General features: G+C 45.7%; 1 protein-coding gene across 6 annotated transcripts in view; it reads left to right on the top strand.

The window, feature by feature from the left end:
* The window catches only part of Atp2b3 (ATPase plasma membrane Ca2+ transporting 3), a 46,169-nt gene that overhangs the window by 9,492 nt on the left and 17,755 nt on the right, over positions 1–18,922 (top strand). For 4 of the 6 annotated variants that reach the window (XM_035450068.1, XM_035450066.1, XM_035450065.1 and 1 more), the window contains exons 6-17: positions 957–998; positions 2,377–2,541; positions 3,179–3,393; positions 4,059–4,301; positions 5,347–5,588; positions 11,367–11,601; positions 13,396–13,575; positions 13,698–13,785; positions 14,660–14,766; positions 15,810–16,001; positions 17,710–17,923; positions 18,196–18,407. In XM_035450068.1, the coding sequence (XP_035305959.1) occupies positions 957–998; positions 2,377–2,541; positions 3,179–3,393; positions 4,059–4,301; positions 5,347–5,588; positions 11,367–11,601; positions 13,396–13,575; positions 13,698–13,785; positions 14,660–14,766; positions 15,810–16,001; positions 17,710–17,923; positions 18,196–18,407 (2,135 nt within the window). Of the gene's footprint in view, positions 1–308; positions 336–922; positions 999–2,376; positions 2,542–3,178; positions 3,394–4,058; positions 4,302–5,346; positions 5,589–11,366; positions 11,602–13,395; positions 13,576–13,697; positions 13,786–14,659; positions 14,767–15,809; positions 16,002–17,709; positions 17,924–18,195; positions 18,408–18,922 lie in introns of all 6 variants that reach the window. The other 2 variants (XM_035450067.1, XM_035450069.1) reach the window with 2 other exon arrangements.

Raw genomic sequence — 18,922 nt, 5'->3', positions numbered from 1 at the left:
TAAACTACCACCAACCCACACAGGGGCCTGAGCAGAGAAGGTCCAATACATGCTGTACTTATGGCTGGAGGTGTCTCTCTCATTCTTGGGACCCCAGAATTGCCTTGGTCCTATTGCCTAAAAGCTACCTGACACACTGTCCGTTCTTTGATGCCCCAGTGATCATGGCAACTGATTCTGTGCTGGAAGATTCTCCCTAAATTTGGAGCAGTGAAGATGTGGTCCCCAGTTAAACTCCTCTAACTTCCACCTGAGTTGTGCAGCCCTCAGAAAGAGTGGCTGGCACTATGGGCTGTACCCAACCTGAGGCTTCAGACAGGGCTACCTGGAGTTCAGTCTTTGCACCTTCTCCCTAGTGCTTCTAGGTACCTAACACTTAGACTTCCTATGCACAGTAAACCTGAACCCACAGTTTCAATGTGCCCAACAGGTCTATGAAACATGCAGAGCCCTTATCCCTTTAAAGGACACACACCTCCTAGTAGTGGCCTCAGAGAAATGGGTTAGGTTGGTCCATGGCTTGGGAGTTACCTCCTTTTGGGACATCTAAGGAAAGGGCATCCTTTAAGGCAGCAGGCCTTCCAGAAACTGTCCACAGCTACTTCACCTGACCCAGAGCCCATCCAGGACTGGTGTTAGGAACTCAAGATAGAGCTGAGGTCAAGGCCCAGTGGGAAACACTGGGTATGAGGCTTGGCTCAGGAAGCATGAAGTATATGCAGTGAACATATGCTGGGAGGTACTGACAGCTTGCTCCTGGAAAGTATAAGACATCAAGAAGACTCCTCCATAGGCAAGGCCATGGCTACCAGCAATCAGGACCCTCCTTTCCTCTTCTACCCCATATAGCTACAAACTTCTATGTGTGTCCAAGCTCTTCCTGTGTGTCTATGTATGTCATGACCACATGGGTGTTCTCAAGTCTCTCCGTGTCTGTCATTCCTCTTCCATTGTAGGCAAGCAGCAGGATGGGGCGATGGACAGTAGCCAAACCAGAGGTAACGTGTGTGCATGGCTTAGGGCAGCTGAGGAGCTTGTGGGGAGGAGGGAAAGAGGGGGAATGGGGAGGGACCACCTGCTGCCAGGGAAGAAGCAGCACCTAGAGACAGGTAAGTGGGCCCCAAAGTCCCATCCTGGCTCATCAAAAAAGGGGGACACCCTTGGAGGATGCCCAAGTTCCACCAAACACTGCTTTTTTGAAGCCCAGACAAGCCACCTGGAAAATAGCTGGTCAGTGCCAAGGCCATCAGCATGGCTTGAACTTGTCCATGTATGAGAATTACCTATGGACACCCTGACACCACTTTGGCCAGATAAGGAAACTGAGGCATAGAGAGGGTAACTTATCAAAATCCCTATGTGCCAGTCCTGTGAATTTCCCAGGTAAGAGGAGTCAGCTAGAACCTGGAAGATACCTGAGGTTGTTAGGGATTTGGGGACAGGAGGCATTCTATTGGCTAGAGCCCTTGCTTGGTGGTATAACAGTAGGTAGGGACTCAAAGCTAGAATGACCCAGCTAGATAGGGTCTGGCATGTCCTCAAGGTTGCTAGAAGGAAGGAGCTATGGTAAGTGCCCTTGGGCTGCCAGTGAGATGAAGGGATGCAGAAAAGAAAAAGACAAACTTGGGGACACCCCACAACTGCTAGGTTAGGCAGTCCCTTCCTTAGGAAGAGTGGAGGAAGCAGCTGGACATGGTTACTTCTGACAGTGTAGCTGGAGAGCCCCAAGCCCAAGGACTTTGCAAAGCTTAGCAAAGAGGGAGATGAGGCATCCATGTCACCACCACAAAGGCAGCAAGAATGAAAACTGAGAGGCCTAAAGAGAAGGAGTGAGGGGATCCACCTGATCCAAGAAGGAGGTAGGGAAATAGTAGGAGGGACAGAACAGGCTTGTTCACAGAGCCCGTGGGAGGATGCAAGGTGAGCAGGGCTGCCTAGGCTAACAGGAGTGTACACTAGAGCCCCTTAGTGTCCTTGAGGGGAAAGTAGACGTGGATTGGATATCTGTGGGCAAATGAATCAGATTTTGGTTCCAGAACATTCCTTGGGCCAACCACAGGACTTCTCTCAGGTATTGAGATTTGGGGCATTACTGGACTGGCCACATTGTCTGTGCACAATTTCCTTGTGCTAGTGTTTGTCCACCCTTCCCAGAAAAGAACCATCTCTCTATCCCACCTAGGACAATGCTGCAACTGCCTGCCTACCTCAGAAGGGCTTGGGCTTAGGACACAACAGAAGCCTACAGATTCCTTTGAAATTAAAAGTGCTCCATTGAATCCCATATGATGAGACATGTCTTTCCTTATAAGCCCTCTGTAGCCCCTTTACCCCTGCTAGGCCCTAACTTCATCCAAGAATTTCTTCTATTTATAGCTAAGAAGCAGGATGGGGCTGTTGCCATGGAAATGCAGCCCCTGAAGAGTGCTGAGGGTGGGGAAATGGAGGAGCGGGAAAAGAAGAAAGCCAACATACCCAAGAAGGAGAAGTCAGTTCTGCAAGGGAAGCTCACAAAACTGGCTGTGCAGATTGGGAAAGCAGGTATGTTCAGCCAGAGACATCAGGCCAGGAGCCTGAAATACACTGGGCTCCTGAAAGTAGTATCTGTTCCAAATGCTGTGAATGCAAAGGACAGAATATTGTCCTGGCCCTAGGCAAATTCATGTACAGAGAAATGGGTAGTATTGTAGAAGAATGTGGCATATACTGTAGGGCCAGAGGTGCAGGCCAGAGCCAACCATGACTGTCAAGGCCTGGCTTAGCATCCACCACTCCAATAAGGCCTAAGCCACACACTCATATATTACCTAGCAGGCCCCTGATGCAAGGCTTCTGGCCACATCATAGTCAAGAGACAGCCAACTTTACTGAGAGCTTGCTGGCCAGATCCCCAAAATATTAGGATGGCTAGTCCCTTACAGAAGTGCCTTTCTTACCCTTATCTTTCTACTCTTTACCCCACATTGTCCCGAGGAACTGGAGCAAAGGCTACCCTAGGACCTCTCACTCTATGGAGTCATGCCTCAAGTTGTTTATACACAAAGATGACCAAAATCCATCAACCCCTTGTAAAGGCCCTGGCTGGGCTTAGGCCAGCCATGGCTACATTGCCTTCAACTTTTCTTCCTTTCTTTTTTCCTCTCACCTCTTGTGGCCCCTCTCCATCATGGCCTTACAGGGTTGGTGATGTCTGCCATCACTGTTATCATCCTGGTCCTCTACTTTGTGATTGATACCTTCGTCATGGATGGCCGGGTGTGGCTGCCAGAATGCACACCTATCTATGTGCAGTACTTTGTGAAGTTCTTCATTATCGGAGTCACTGTCTTGGTTGTGGCTGTCCCTGAGGGCCTGCCTCTTGCTGTCACTATCTCCTTGGCTTACTCTGTCAAGGTAATAATACTACTACTTACAATTAATTCCATCACACAGACCATAAAACTAGAGTGGGATGTCATCAAGCACCTTAGGTATAGTGGGGACTAAGGAAGGCTGTAGATGCTAAGAGGGAAGGGTAGTAGCTGAGGTGAACTTTGCTAATACATCCTAACAGAGAGTCCTACTGAGACCACACATCCCTTGGACACAGTGAAGGGAGCTAGAAACAAGCTGATGTTGAGAGAGACCCGGACTTGGCTCATCTGTGGAACACTGGAAGGGAGAGTCAGAGGAACCAAGAAAAAAAAGAGATCTGGTGTTGCTTTCAGAGGCAGAGGAAGACAGGGGCCCCAGAAAAGGTTTTGGGACACTAGGAGGCAGTGAGAGACTAAAGAAGAACCAGGGGAGTGTGGAGGAACACGGAGGTAAGCAGGCAATTGAAGAGGGAGCTCTGGCAGATAGTTTCCAAGTCAGCCATGCAGAGAGTAGCTTCTTGGAAGCTCAACTGTTCCCCATCTGATAGCAGCCCTTGCATCTTACATACATACTATCTCAGTTTGATTACCACCCAGCCCAAAGATGACCAAGGTCACCAAATGCACGGTTAGTGTCACTCACATTGCCTTTGTCCTTATGAGTAAACAACTAAGCACCCCCTACTCCATCTTTGCCCTTTACAGAAAATGATGAAGGACAACAACCTGGTACGCCACCTGGATGCCTGTGAGACCATGGGCAATGCCACAGCCATCTGTTCTGACAAGACCGGCACACTCACCACCAACCGCATGACCGTGGTCCAGTCCTACCTAGGAGACACCCACTACAAAGAAATTCCAGCTCCCAGTGCCCTGACCCCCAAGATCCTTGATCTTCTGGTCCATGCCATCTCCATCAACAGTGCCTACACCACCAAAATACTAGTGAGCAGGGCTAGGAGGGCAGTTGAGAGAAGGGGGTAGGGCTGGTGGCATAGCATGAACTGCCCTGAGGACCTCACTAAGCTCACTTACAAATTTTAGAGTGCTGAGAAAGTAACTGAGTGATATTGGTAAAGAATTTGTCTATTATATATGAGGTTTGCCAAAAAAGTGGTTTGCCCCATCATACTATAAAAAGAAACACAGAGCAAGGGAAAAAGTGTAGATGGACATTTTCATAGGGACTGTCAGCTCCCCAATAATGACATAGAGACTTCTTATTACTTATAAAAGTTTGGCCGATAGCTTAGGCTTGTTTCTAACTAACTAGTTCTAATAACTTAAATTAACCAATTTCTATTGGTTTACTTTTGCCTTGTGGCTTTATTACCTCATCTCCATGGTGTCCATCCTCCTTGCTCTGTGTCTCCGTGGCATCTCCACCTTCTTCTTCCCGGTGTCCGCTCTGTCCTGAAAATCTTGACTAGCTATTGGCCATTCAGCTTTTTATTAAACCAATCAGAAAAGGGCTTGCCTTACAAGCATGAAGTCTTGAGTTCACTCACCAGAACCCATGTAAAAAAAAAAAAAAAAAAAAAAAAAAAAAAAAAAAAAAAAAAAAAAAAAAAAAGCTGGGCAGCAGCCTGCTTGTACTTCCAGCACTGGGGAAGCAGAGACAGGCAGACATCAGGGGCTTCAGGCCAGTGACAGACCCCATCTCAATAAAACAAGGAAAACAAAGAACTTTTGAGAGGAACCTTTAGAGTGCTGGTTGCCTTTCTCCCTCTCCCTGACACGACAGAGTACTCTTGCTGCTGGGTAGGATAGGTAGGTTCTAGAAACACATTCCAAGCATAGGAAATTACCTGTAAAGGGCCACTTTGCAGGCAGGGCATGGCCTGTGTAGTCAACATGGGTGGCCTCACCCTGGTCCATGCCACTGTCCCCTGGCTGCATGATGGCCAAAGCCAAATGGGAACCTTGGCATTGGGGATGGAACAGAGAGTACTCTGGGCCCTAATGCCAAGCTGACTGTCCTTGCCTACAGCCTCCAGAGAAGGAAGGCGCTCTCCCACGCCAAGTGGGCAACAAAACCGAGTGTGCTCTGTTGGGCTTCATCCTGGACCTGAAACGAGACTTCCAACCTGTACGCGAGCAGATTCCAGAAGATAAACTTTACAAAGTGTACACCTTCAACTCAGTCCGCAAGTCCATGAGCACAGTTATACGCATGCCTGATGGTGGCTTCCGCCTCTTCAGCAAGGGAGCCTCAGAGATCTTGCTCAAAAAGTGAGTGGATAACAGGAAGGAGGCCAGGGGCCGGGTGGCTGAAGGCTAGCTAAAGGACACAATTTTTTTTGTTGTTTCATTTTTGTGATAAAGTAGACCTAACGTAAAATTTACCATGTTAGCCACTTTAAAGTATACAGTTCAGTAGCATTAAGTATATTCCTAATGTTTGCAGCCATCACCGCTGTAGAACTCCAAAATATTTTCATCACCCACAAAAGAAACCCCAGGCCCCAAGAAGGAGATTTTCCTGCTCCCTTTCTACCTCTGGCAACTTCTGGCCTGTCCTTGACCTATTCTGGAGATTTCATAAAAATGGAATTCTGTACTTTGTAGTCTTTATGTCTAGCTTCCATCATAGCTCATAATGTCCTCAAAGTTTCTTTATCAGAACTTCACTCCCATTTGAAGGCTGAACAACCCAGATTGTTTCTACATTTGGGCTGTTGTCAATAATGCTATGGTCATTCAAGTACAGCTATGAGTTTGAGCACACATTCTCAACACTTTGAGGTATACACTGTGTCAGCCAGCTTTCTGTTACTAGAATACTTGAGATGAGCACAGTGATACACACCTCTTGTCCTAGCTGAGGCAAATGATGAGACAGGAGGATGTCTTGAATCTAGGAGTTTGAGGCCAACCTGAGCAACACAAGGAGGCCCTTCTACCCACCACCACCACAAAAAAAGGAGAAAAATCAACTCATAAAAGATTTATTTAGATTTATAATTTTAAATGTTTAAGTCCATGGTCAGTTGCCCCCACTGCCTATAGACCTGTGACAGGATGGAACACCATGACAAGGAGTATGTGATGAAGCAAAAGGCTAGGATGAGAACAAGAAAGAGGAAGAGAGCACAGTAACACAAATCTCTTGAAGAACATGTCCCCCATGACTTAAAATTTCCCTAAAATGCCCCCATCTTAAAGGTTGCACCACCTCCCAACAGCATGAAAGTGGAGACCAAACACTTAACATATAGGCCTTTTGGAGGACATTATAGATTTGGTGTAGCATTCTATTCCTGTCCCTCAAAGGCTCATGTCCATCTCACAATGCAAAATGCACTAAGTCCACTCCCAAGATTCCTCAATGTCTTAACTGTTCCAAAAGCCCAAGTTCAAAGTCTCACTCACACTTAGTATTGAGTCCCTACAAAATTCCAAAACAAGTTATGTACTTTTAAGATACAATGGCACAGAATAAATATTCCCATTCCAAAAGGCAGAAATGGAAGCACAGTGAGTACATATTGAACCAGAGCAAGACAGAAAAGCAGTATAACATTAAATCATGTAGTTCCATGTTCAATGACATCTGAGCCATGAGGTGATGTGATGTGAGCTACAAAGGGCTTAGACCTCTCTGGTCTTGCCTCTGTCTCTTGAGCTGGCTTCCTGGAGCTATCCTCATCAGGGGTTACATAGTCTGAGCATCTCTAACTTCCTGCAATCTCTACTGTAGCTTCAGTTTCACCCTCACAGCTGTGTGCACTACCTAGAGGGATCCTGATACAACAATACATCTATCCCCTGGCTACCCAAGCTTTCCTTTAAAATCTAGGTGGAAGCATCCACAACTCTGCAATTCTTGCATTCTGAACATCTGAAAATCACCATATGGAGGATACCAAGGCCTTTCACTAGCTTGAGCTACATTTGGGCCCACTTCAGCCATGACTGTAGTAGCTTCTGAGTCCCTTTCTGGATGAATAAGCAGGGACAATCCCAGGGAAACAATTCACAGTTCGTTGCACTGATTAGGACAAGCAGGCCATCCTGGGGCTGTCCTCTCAAAATACTCTGCTCTAGAAAGTCTTTAAAAGCAACTGAACTGTAATGGCTGTGTCCTTGCTAATTTCTGAGAGTCTCTCCAGACATCATTCTTATAGTATCAGTGCAATGCTTGACCTTTTGAAGTGACACTATCACTTTAGCAACATCCTCCTTGGCTGGAACTTTATAGCACATCTTCTCTGGCCAAAACTGAAAGTCTTCTTTAAAAAAAAACTTCTAAATTTACATTTATTTACATTTATTTGTTTGTTTGTTTAATGTGTGTGTGCCCACATGTGTGGAGACAGATGTGGGAGTTGGTTCTCTCTCCTCTCACAATGTGGGTCCTGGAAATCAAAGTTAGCTTATCACACTTGAAGGCAGATGCTTTACCTGCTGAACCGTCTCACCAGCTCTCTCTTCCTTCTTGATCTGATCACATTAAATTAGGCTAAAACAGTCAATAATACCTATGTCACAGACTGAATGCTAGCATGCTTGAAATTTCCTCTGCCAGATTAATTAGTCTATCACCTGTACATTTAATCTCACAATGAGTGTGAGGGCATGGGCAAAATGTAGACAAGATCTTTCCCAAAGCATAATACAAATGGTCACTAGTCCAATTCTCAATATTGTCCTTGTTCTCATCTGAAACTTCACAAGCACAGGCTTTACTGTTTGCATCCCTATCAGCATTCTAGTTCTCTGAGTTTGAACCAAAATTACCATTTAATCTCTGCTTACAACATTCTAGGCTTTCTATATTATTGTTGTTGTTGCCATTCTACTGCTTGGAAAGTAGGGACTCTTGGGTAGAAAATAGGATCTCCTAGTAATTTCAATGTACATTGTTTTTTGTTTTTTTTTTCAAGACAGGGTTTCTCTGTATTGCTTTGGAGCCTATCCTGGCACTAGCTCTGTAGACCAGGCTGGCCTTGAACTCACAGAGATCCACCTGACTCTGCCTCCTGAGTGTCAGTTTACATTTCTTAAATGCCAGTAAGAATGAGAATACATTAGAATATTTCTATGTTGCTGGTGGCAATGTAAAATGGTATTTTTGCTATGGCTGATGAGGTGGCTTACTTGTACCTGCCATACCAAGCAAAAGACCAGCATTCCAGCCAGGTGGTGGTGTTATACACCTTTAACCCAAGCACTCAGGAGGTAGAGGCAGGTGGATCTCTGAGTTATAAAGCCAGCCTGGTCTACAGAGCAAGTGCCAGGACAGCCAGGGCTGTTACACAGAGAAACCCTGTCCTGAAAAAACATAAAAACCAAGAAAATCAGTATTCATGTAAAAGTTGGATTTATAACTTGGTCCATGAAGACAAGGGAAGGAGAAGTGGTAGGAGGCAGAAAGACACACACACATAACTGGATTTCTTTTGCCAGCCATTCTAACCAAATAGATGAGCTTTGGGTTCAGTAAAAAAAAAAAAAAAACCCTGTCCAAAGAAATAAGGTGGAGAGTAATTAAGGAAGAAACGCAAGGTGACCTTTGGTTTCCACATGCACATACACACACACACACACACACACACACACACACACACACGTGCACGCGCGCAAATGGTTTTAGAAAATACTTTTTTGTTTTGTAGTTTCTCAAGAAGTTAAACATGGCACTGGCAGGAGACCCAATTGTTGTATTCCTTGGTACATGTGTGATAATTCACTTTGGTTGTCACTTTGACTGTACTGAAGGATGTTTAGAAAACTGGTACCAAGAACTAGGATTATTGCTACCACCATGACTGGTCCTGGGGAAGGAAACTTAGAATTGACTTGTGATAGGAGCTAGAAAACATTTGGAAGAGCATAATAGAGAGTTTGGCTGTCTTTTGTTATGTTTTTTTAAATCCTTGCTATATACTGACTACTAAATCCTCATCAAACTTGTAATTTTATCTTTTCAGTCTCCTCAATGTGTCTGTAGATGCACAGATATTTTCAAATTATGATGAAATCCAATTTGTCTTTTTTTGGTGTTGATGTTTATATGTGGTTTCTTTTGGTTTACTTGGTTACCATTGATTTTTATTACATTTATTTATTTTTAAATTATTGTTGATTTATGTGTATGGATGGTTTGCCTGCATGTATGTCTATGTACCATGTGTGTCCTGTTCCCATAGAAGCCAGAAGGGGGGCATTGGATGCCCTGGAACTGGGGTTACAACAGGTAAGAGCTGCCATGTGAGAGCTGGAAATCCATCCAGGGTCCTCTGGAAGAATGGCTACTACTCTTAACAACTGAGCCATCATTCCAGTCCCTATTATTTTTAATGTGTGTGAGTTTTTTTACCTGTATGTATGGGTCTGTACCACATGCGTGCAGTGGCCACCAGAGGGAGGCATTAGATTCCCCTAGAACTTGAGTTACAGGTAATTATGTGGTTGCTGGGAATCAAACCTCTGTCCTCTGGAAGAGTAGCCAGTGCTCTTAACTGCTGAGCTATCTCTCTAGCTTCTACTTTATTTATTTATTGTTTTGTGAATTCATGTATATGTCACACACGCGCACACACACACACACACACACACACACACACACACACACACACACACACGCATATGTACACAGAAGTGGAAGTCATGGGACAACCAGTAGGAGACTGTTCTCTCCCTCTATCATGTGGGTCCCCAGAATTGAACTCAGGTCATTTGTTTGTTTGTTTGTTTGTTTGTTTGTTTTGAAACAGACTCTCCAGTCTGTAGCCCAAGCTAGCTTGGAATTTGCAGTCCTCCTGCCTTAGCTTCTCAAGTTCAGGGACAACAGGTGTGTGCCACAATATCTGAAGTGGGGTTTCTTTCAGAGGTGATGACAATATTCTAAAGCTGACTGTGGTGATGGTTGTATGTATCTGAAGATATACTAAAAATTGTTGAATTGTACATGTGAAATGGGCGAATTATATGGTTTGTAAATTGTATCTCAGTTAAGCTGTATAAAACCCAAAGGAGGGAAGGACCACGAAGACTTGCCCCTGAGCATCTCTGGTCTCCCTATCCCTTCTCATTCTGGACTTCCCCCCTTGGTCTTGACCTTTCTCTTTTCCTAAACTCCTCTGCCTCATCTACATGGCTCTTGCCATCTACCCTCAAGGGCCTTGGAAACAAAATCAACCCCCAACCTCAAGAGTCAGCTTTACCAGTCTCCTTGTGGGACCTGCTAGATGAGGCCCCATTCAGTTCAACCCAACTTTTCTGTTGCTTGCTTTCCTAGGCCTGTCCCTTGTGAAGCTTCCACACTGTCAGAGCTAGGACTGAGGCAGATGCTGCCATGTGTTGTTCCTGTTCCATTGTTCCAGAGGGCTGTCCATTACATTTAGGTTTCACCTACATTCCACACCCACCCTTGTCCTATTGGGTCTGTAGGAAAGCTACAATAAGCCTCAGGCTGCTACCTCTCACCTGGGTCTCTTAGCCAACCAGTGTGTGAGTATTCACAGGTTGCTGTAACAAATGGCCCCAAACCTGATGACTTAAGATAGCAGAAGTCTTAGGCTGATGAGATAGCTGAACTGGTAAAGTTCTTGCCTCAAAAACACAAGGACCTCAGTCTGATCCCCAGAAGTCATGTAAAAACTGGATGAGGTAATGCTCACTTGTAATTCCAAACCTGGGGAGGGAGAGCAGAGATAGGCTGATTCTTGGGGCTCTCTTGGCAAACTCTAGGCCAGTAAGAGACCGTGTCTTTAAAACAAAACAAAGAACAGCAGGGTGGACAGTGACAGGGAAACAATACCCTAGTTATGATTTTTGGCTTACACACACACACACACACACACACAAACACCTGAACAACAACATAAATTTATTACCTCACATCACTCCAATTTCTTACATATGGTCTCCTGTCCATGCACAACTGTATCTTCTGTTGTTTATAATCCCATTGGTTAAGTTACTATCATAATCCAATGTGACTGTCACTATTTCCTCTTGTTCACTCCCTGTGTCCACCTCACCCTACCACTCCTCCCCTGTCAGATGTACCAACATCTTAAACAGCAATGGTGAACTCCGAGGATTCCGTCCTCGGGACCGGGATGACATGGTGAAGAAGATCATTGAGCCTATGGCTTGTGATGGCCTCCGCACCATCTGCATTGCGTACAGGGATTTCTCTGCAATCCAAGAGCCCAACTGGGACAATGAGAATGAGGTGGTTGGCGACCTTACCTGCATAGCTGTCGTGGGCATCGAGGATCCTGTGCGACCTGAGGTAGCTGCACCCTTTCTGGAAGCTGCTCTAGTAACTATTCCCAAGATTCAAGGTTGTCCAATAGGTGGCAGGATAGCTTTTTCCACACTGGACTTTCACATGCACCTCTTCCTGTCCTATTTATAGATAGAGCAGCCTGAAAAACAGAGACTTAGAGTCACTCAGGACAATGGGACCTGCCTCAGTGCTTTTGATCCCTTTGCCAAACTCTCTTGTCCATGACCTATGTGAGTTCTGTGGGCCTGCCTGGCCCCTAGGCAAGGCTCACACTCCACTTCTATCAGGTGCAAAAGGAGAGCCTGAGTGGACTGAAGGAGGAGATGAGGGAAACTGAGGAGCTGGAAACAGCTCAATATAGCAGATATTGGTTTGGGGACATGGTGGACAGCTGTCAGTCAAGGGCTTGATTGTATATGAATGAGATTCAGAGCACACCCATGGATATGTTGAATAGGTATGTAGCTGTAGAAATGGAGAGCTTAGAGCATAGGTTCTGACCGGAAAGAAATCCCAGAAGCATCTTCTTATGCATAGTGATATCACCGAGGGTAGCTTGCAGCAACAGAGGCCAAATTTGGAGGGAGGAGATGGATCTCAAGTGTCATATGGGTGAAGCAAGCACAGAATGAAAAAGAATAAGTCTGCCTATTGATGGCCTTGATATTGGGATATCACTGAAGCCTTTGAGCTGAGCACATTTCATGTAATGGTTGTGTTTGTTGATCTTTAAAGATGGGGGATTCTTGTGAGTGAATCCTCAAGAAAAGAGTATGAAAAATCCCTCTATCTTCCCAGCCCTGTCTGTTGCTATCCACCTCATGTTAAACTACCTTTATCCTGCTCATTAGCCTGAAAGCACATATCTGTGGGAACTGCTCTGGAGCTTTGGGTATGACAGGGAAGAAGCTTTGCATATAGGGTCACAAAGCAAAATTACTCGGTTCCAAAATGAATACTCCATACTTCTAAAGAATGGCATGGGTCACTGTCAACTGACTACCCCTCTTCTCAGCTGGGCATGGAGTGAGAAATGTAGGGAGCTCTACAGGCCTAGGCCTGGCTGGCAGCAGAGTGAGCCCCAGGGCCAGCTTTAGGGTAATATTTTTGAAAGTTTTCACCTCATGAAATGTGAAACACAGAGAAGTGTTAAGATGTATATAAGTGTTGAGACCCAGCCTCATGTAGGGTCTGGGGTAGAAGCTCAGGACAGGGAGAATGTATCTCAGTTTGGGTGATAACAGAGGGGCCCAGAGAACAAGGATAGCTCGTTTGTGGCTTAAAGTGACTGAGAAGGCGTTCAGCAATAAAGTTACTGGGAAGACCAGACATCAGGTCCTGGCTCTAGAGATCAGCAAAGCCTCCATGAGTCTTACTCAAACTTGCAGGCACCAGAAAGCACAGAATGGCCACGGGGGCGGGGGGGGGGCAGAGAGCTGTATCCACAGAAAGTTCAGCAGATGAATGAACAAGTGGACCTGGGAACTTCTACAGACGTCTGCTCCTTGCTGTGATATGGGGGCCTTGAGGAGAAAATAGGGAACAGGTGAAATCAGACAAGGAGAGAACGGTGTGTCCTACAAGGAAAGGTATCTTCTGGAGTTGGTGTTCCTGCCACCTGGTAGGAGGCTGAGCACTCACAAACGCATGTGTGGGTGGGCCTTGGAGTAGTGGCTGCACCTGGACCCTGGGTGACTCTCTCCAGATTTGCTGGGACTTAGGATCCTGCATATCTGCACCAGACACAAAATATGGGCTTGTCTTCCCAGCCCTAGCCACCATTCTTATATCTCTCAGGTCCCTGAAGCCATTCGCAAATGCCAGCGTGCTGGCATCACAGTCCGTATGGTAACTGGAGACAATATCAACACTGCCCGGGCAATTGCAGCTAAGTGTGGCATCATCCAGCCAGGTGAAGATTTCCTGTGCCTGGAGGGGAAGGAATTCAACAGAAGGATTCGAAACGAGAAAGGCGAGGTAGTTCCCTAAATCTCTGTCCTGGGCTGCTGCTTCTCCAATCCCTCTGCTATCTTCCCATCCCTCCCAGCCACAGTGCCTGTCTGAAGCCTGGACTCTGATGTCTCCATTATTTCCTCCAGATAGAACAGGAGCGGCTGGACAAGGTGTGGCCCAAGCTGCGGGTGCTCGCCCGGTCATCTCCCACTGACAAACACACTCTGGTCAAAGGTAACCAATGTGTTCACCCTCTTCAACATGTGGTTGCCTCTGGCATCCCTTCATGTTGTCACCTGCTCTTAGATTCTTGAGTGGAAGATTCTAAAGACCAATGACTAGAAAATATCAACCTAATAATGAGTCATAGAAGCGTCTCCCTCATTGGAACAAATGGGGAAATGTGGTGATATATTATTTATGATTTATTAAAGTTTGCCACAAGCTATAGAAGTCAGGCAATGCTGATGTACAGCTTTAATCCCAGCAGCCATAGTAGTTAGCCACAGAGCTAGGCAGTGGTGGAACATACCTTTAATCCCAGGACTCAGAAGACAGGCAGATGGATCTCTGTTAGTTCAAGGCCACAAGAGATTGATCCAGTGTTATAAACAACTCACACAAAGGTGATCTCAGCACCTGGAATCACAAGCCTTTAATCCCAGCACTAGGGAGGTGCAGACAGAAGTGATATGGCTGAGTGGACAGAGGAATAAAAAGTAAGAGGAGACAGGAACTGAGAGCTTTTGCCTCTGAGGATTCGTGGAGACAGGATCAGCCATTTTGGTCTGAGGTAGAGGTAAGAACTAGTGACCAGCTGCTTTGCTTCTGTAATCTTAAACTTGAAGCTTGAATCCCAATATCAGTCTTTGGGTATTTCATTTATTCACTTTACATTGAAACTAAGGCTGGGACACAGAGACAATCATTCTATCAAATCATGGCAGCCTATGTTACTGAGCAAAGGACCTTGATGGAAATAGGGGGATAGAGTTATCCCATTAAAGCCTGAGAACTAGATACCATAAGGGACCAGGAGCACAGAAGCAGCCCATACCAACCTTTGGCAGATAGCTTCAACCCTACCCTAACCCACTCTGTGTTCCAGGCATTATCGACAGCACAACTGGTGAGCAGCGGCAGGTGGTGGCCGTGACTGGAGATGGCACCAACGATGGGCCAGCTCTTAAAAAGGCAGATGTCGGCTTTGCCATGGTAAGTCACCTGATACCAGACCACTTCATCACACAGATGAACTCCTGTTTCTCCTGGACTTAACTTTGCATCAGAAAGTGGAGAGCCAGTGTCAGGGCAGGTGACAGAGTGCCAGAAGCTTCCTTGTCTCACATCTTGACCTCTTGGGGCTGTATGGGCTCTGACTATTAACAAGTGTATATGTGATTTGTTTAAAGACATTTGTTATGAAGACACCAGAGGTGACAGTAGAGTCCAACTGCATCACTGAAGAAAGGGAGAAACATTGAACAGTGGCTTGTCAACAATAGCATCTGCCCACCATCACCTATTCTCAGTCCACTCCAAGTAGCCCCTGGCCCGAAGAGTGATGAGCATAGACCACAATGGGTTCTTCCTCTGATCTCTCTCTTTCTGTTCATACAGATATAGCTCTTCTTACTGAGCAGTGTGGCCTTCTAGGCACTGCCTATATAGTGAGCCCTGCCCCAAACTCACAGCCTTGTGTTACCTTTCCCCACCCTATCAGAAAGAAGGACCTTTCACTCAGTCCATATTTGGTTCAGTGGTGGGGTGGGGAAGTACGGCATTCCTGGATCTCACAACCTGGAGTAGAGAGCAAGCTGAGCTTCCCAAGGTGGCTGGTGTCACAGACCAGACACAAGATGGAGTGGGTGAGGGCTACTCAGACTTGATGTCTATTGCTGTGTCCAAGCTTGTGTGGAGCAGCAACAGTCTGCCATGTAGCCATGCGATGGGTCCTTTACCCTACCCAGACAGACAGCCCAGATTTCTCAGGGCTTCTTCGGGTAGCCAGATAAAGGACTGGTGAGTAGCCACCCAGTGGTAGCTGGGCCTTATGGAAGACTGTATAAATGGCCATGTTGTTAGCAACCATGCTGTTTAACAGCAAAGGCCCCCTCACCAGCACATATGACAACATGCAGTTAGCAGCATAGAAAGTGTTACATTAAAACAAGTGCTGTTCAGTTAAGGCCTTATTTGGGCTGGGTGGCCAAGGAAGGACTGAGAAATGAGCACTGTGTTTGTGTATCATTCCCCAGGGCATTGCAGGCACTGATGTGGCCAAGGAGGCCTCTGACATCATCCTGACTGATGACAACTTCACCAGCATTGTCAAGGCAGTCATGTGGGGCCGCAACGTCTACGACAGCATTTCCAAGTTCCTGCAGTTTCAGTTGACAGTCAATGTGGTAGCTGTGATTGTGGCCTTCACAGGTGCCTGCATCACTCAGGTGGGCACTAGGGACCTACAGGAGGCAGTTGGTTTCTAAGGGCAGTAGTGTGGGCTCAAGAGAACCATGTTGAGAGAAAATGTTTTGTCTGCTGCAGATTCTTTTTATTGAAATCAAATTCACATACCAAAAATGTTATCTTTTCATGGTAACTGTTTAATAGATATTTTTAGTATACTCGGTGTCAATCATCACCTCTATCTAGTTCTTAAACACATTCATCCATTCCAAAAGAAACCTTTCACCTACTAGCAGTCAATTCCCCATCCCCCTCCAAGCCCCTGACAACTGCCACTTTTTCCTGCCTCTATTTGCCTGTTGTACATAATTTGTATCAGTAGAATGAAATGACACATGGCCTTTGGGGTTTGTTTTTATATTTTTGCAAAGTGGGGGGGTACATGTATGTGCTACAGTGCACATGTGGAGGCCAGATGACAACTTGTATGAATAAGTTCTCTCTTTCCACCACATGGGTCCCAGGGGATTGAACTCAGGCCATTACATTTGTGCCATTATTCACTGTGCCAATTTGAAGATTTGACATAAGGCCTTTGCACCCCACATCTCATTCAGCATGTTTTCATGATATTCTTTCATGTTGCTGCTTGGGACAGCGCTTTATTCATTTTCATAGCTGCATAATCGTCCAATAGGCCCCAATTTGTTTGTTATTCATTGGCTGACCAAGCTTTGGGCCACTTCCACTTCACTGCATTGTGAGTAGCTCTGCTAGGAACACTCGTGTCCAAGTTTAAATATGCATATGTCTTCCACTTTCTCAGATATACATAAAACTGGTAGTAGAATGACTGAGTCACAAAGAAACTCCAGATGTCCGCTTTCTCAGTGTTTTCATCTTCCCCATTGGTTGGAGGCCAGAATTTATTGATTTCTTGTTAAGGATGGTTGACTTTACTGGCAAAAAGTAGCTAACTATTTTTGGTGATGAGCTTGGTCCTTTCAAGGGGAAGCAAGGTGTATATAACACATGCATTCACATTCATGTAGAGGTCAGAGGTCAACCTCTGGTATTCCTTGAAAGCTTTCTACCTTGTTTTTTGAGAGACAGACTTACAATACGACCCCAACCTCACTGAGTAGGACAGGCTAGCTAGGCAGCAAGCCTTAGAAATCTCACATTTTCATCTTCCCATCACTGAGATTACAAATTCACACCACCATGCCAAGATTTTTTTCATACAGATTCTAGAGGTTGAGCTTAGGTTTTAATGCTTGTTAGGCAAACACTTTACTAACTGAGGTAACTCCCCAGCCCCTCAGGAACTTTGTCTTGATATCTAAGTCAAGTATGAGTAACATTACGACAACCATCCCAACCATTTGAAAGTGCAGAATTGTATACCTTGGCATATTCTGTGTTGTATGTACAACCATCACCTCAATTTACTCTCAGAATATTCTCGTGGTCAGAGGATAACTTATACCCATTAGCAGCCACTCCTGCATTGCCTCTCCAGTCTTGGAAATGCTCGGTTATAGGCAGGAATTAGGAAGCCTAGTGGACGAACATCTGCAAACCTGAGTAAACTTGTGTGACAGGCTTCTGTGAATGAGATTCCCATAACATTGGCAAAACTGAGTTTCTCCTCAGTAGTGGCATGCTTTCATATTCTACCATCCCAAGGTTACTCTGTGTGGTCCTTCATGATCAGCCCACAGAAAAATGACTGCCCCCTCTCTGCAGGACTCTCCTCTCAAAGCTGTGCAGATGTTGTGGGTGAACTTGATCATGGACACATTTGCCTCACTTGCCCTGGCAACAGAGCCCCCAAATGAGTCACTGCTGCTGCGGAAGCCATATGGCCGGGACAAGCCGCTCATCTCACGTACCATGATGAAGAACATCCTTGGCCATGCTGTCTACCAGCTTACCATCATCTTTACCTTGCTGTTTGTTGGTAAGTTGAACCAGAGGCACACACTTCAGCCCAAATACAAGGCTTTTGGGGCCCTGTTGATGTGGCTTCATGTTTAGGCCCTGTCTGTATCCTCAGTCTGGCACAGAACTTACAGACTGAAAAGAACAAGCTTTCTCTATACCTTTGATGCACACCTCCCTGCTTCATCATGTGCCCTACTGCACATCTCTAAGGGCAGACTTGATAAAGGAAACTGTCCACTGGTACTAAGAGATCACCCCCCTCAGCCCCTGCCTCTCTCTTCCCTTCAGGAGAGCTCTTCTTTGACATTGACAGTGGAAGGAATGCACCCCTGCACTCGCCACCCTCGGAGCACTATACTATCATTTTCAACACCTTCGTCATGATGCAGCTTTTCAATGAAATCAATGCTCGAAAGATCCATGGTGAGAGGAATGTCTTTGATGGCATCTTCAGCAACCCCATCTTCTGTACTATTGTTCTGGGCACCTTTGGAATTCAGGTAGGACGCAAAGTTGTAGAGGCACTGATATTGGCCTCCCTGTCCCCAAATCTCTTCTGCATTGTAGAGCAGGTGTTCTTCATCTTCCAAACATTGCAGGCTCATTTTGGTCTAACCTGCTAGCTTCCGGGGGATTATGGAAGGCCTTTATCCTTCCATCATGCTCACATGGTTGCTACAAATATTCTTCCCTGGCTCTGTCTGAGTCAACCATCTCCATTTCTAGCACCTAAACCCTTGGTGTTCTATACCTATAGAGATTCTTTAGGAAATGCTTGCTGTGCACACAGTTGACATGTTAAACTTTGGCTGCCACAACACTGTGGACAGGTTGACAAGCTCAACTCCCCAGGAGATGCTGAATGCTCTAAAGTATACTGTCTTCAAACAAAACTTCATTTATAGTATGTCCCACAAATCAGAAAATGACTGTCATACAAATGTAGTTCACTTTTCACAGATCCCAAGACGGGGCATATTAGACCTTGGTAGCCACTCCCAAATGCCAGTAATGA

This window comes from Cricetulus griseus, chromosome X, assembly GCF_003668045.3.
Source record: "Cricetulus griseus strain 17A/GY chromosome X, alternate assembly CriGri-PICRH-1.0, whole genome shotgun sequence".
NCBI lineage: Eukaryota > Metazoa > Chordata > Mammalia > Rodentia > Cricetidae > Cricetulus > Cricetulus griseus.
This window is presented reverse-complemented; position numbering and strand designations above follow the sequence as displayed.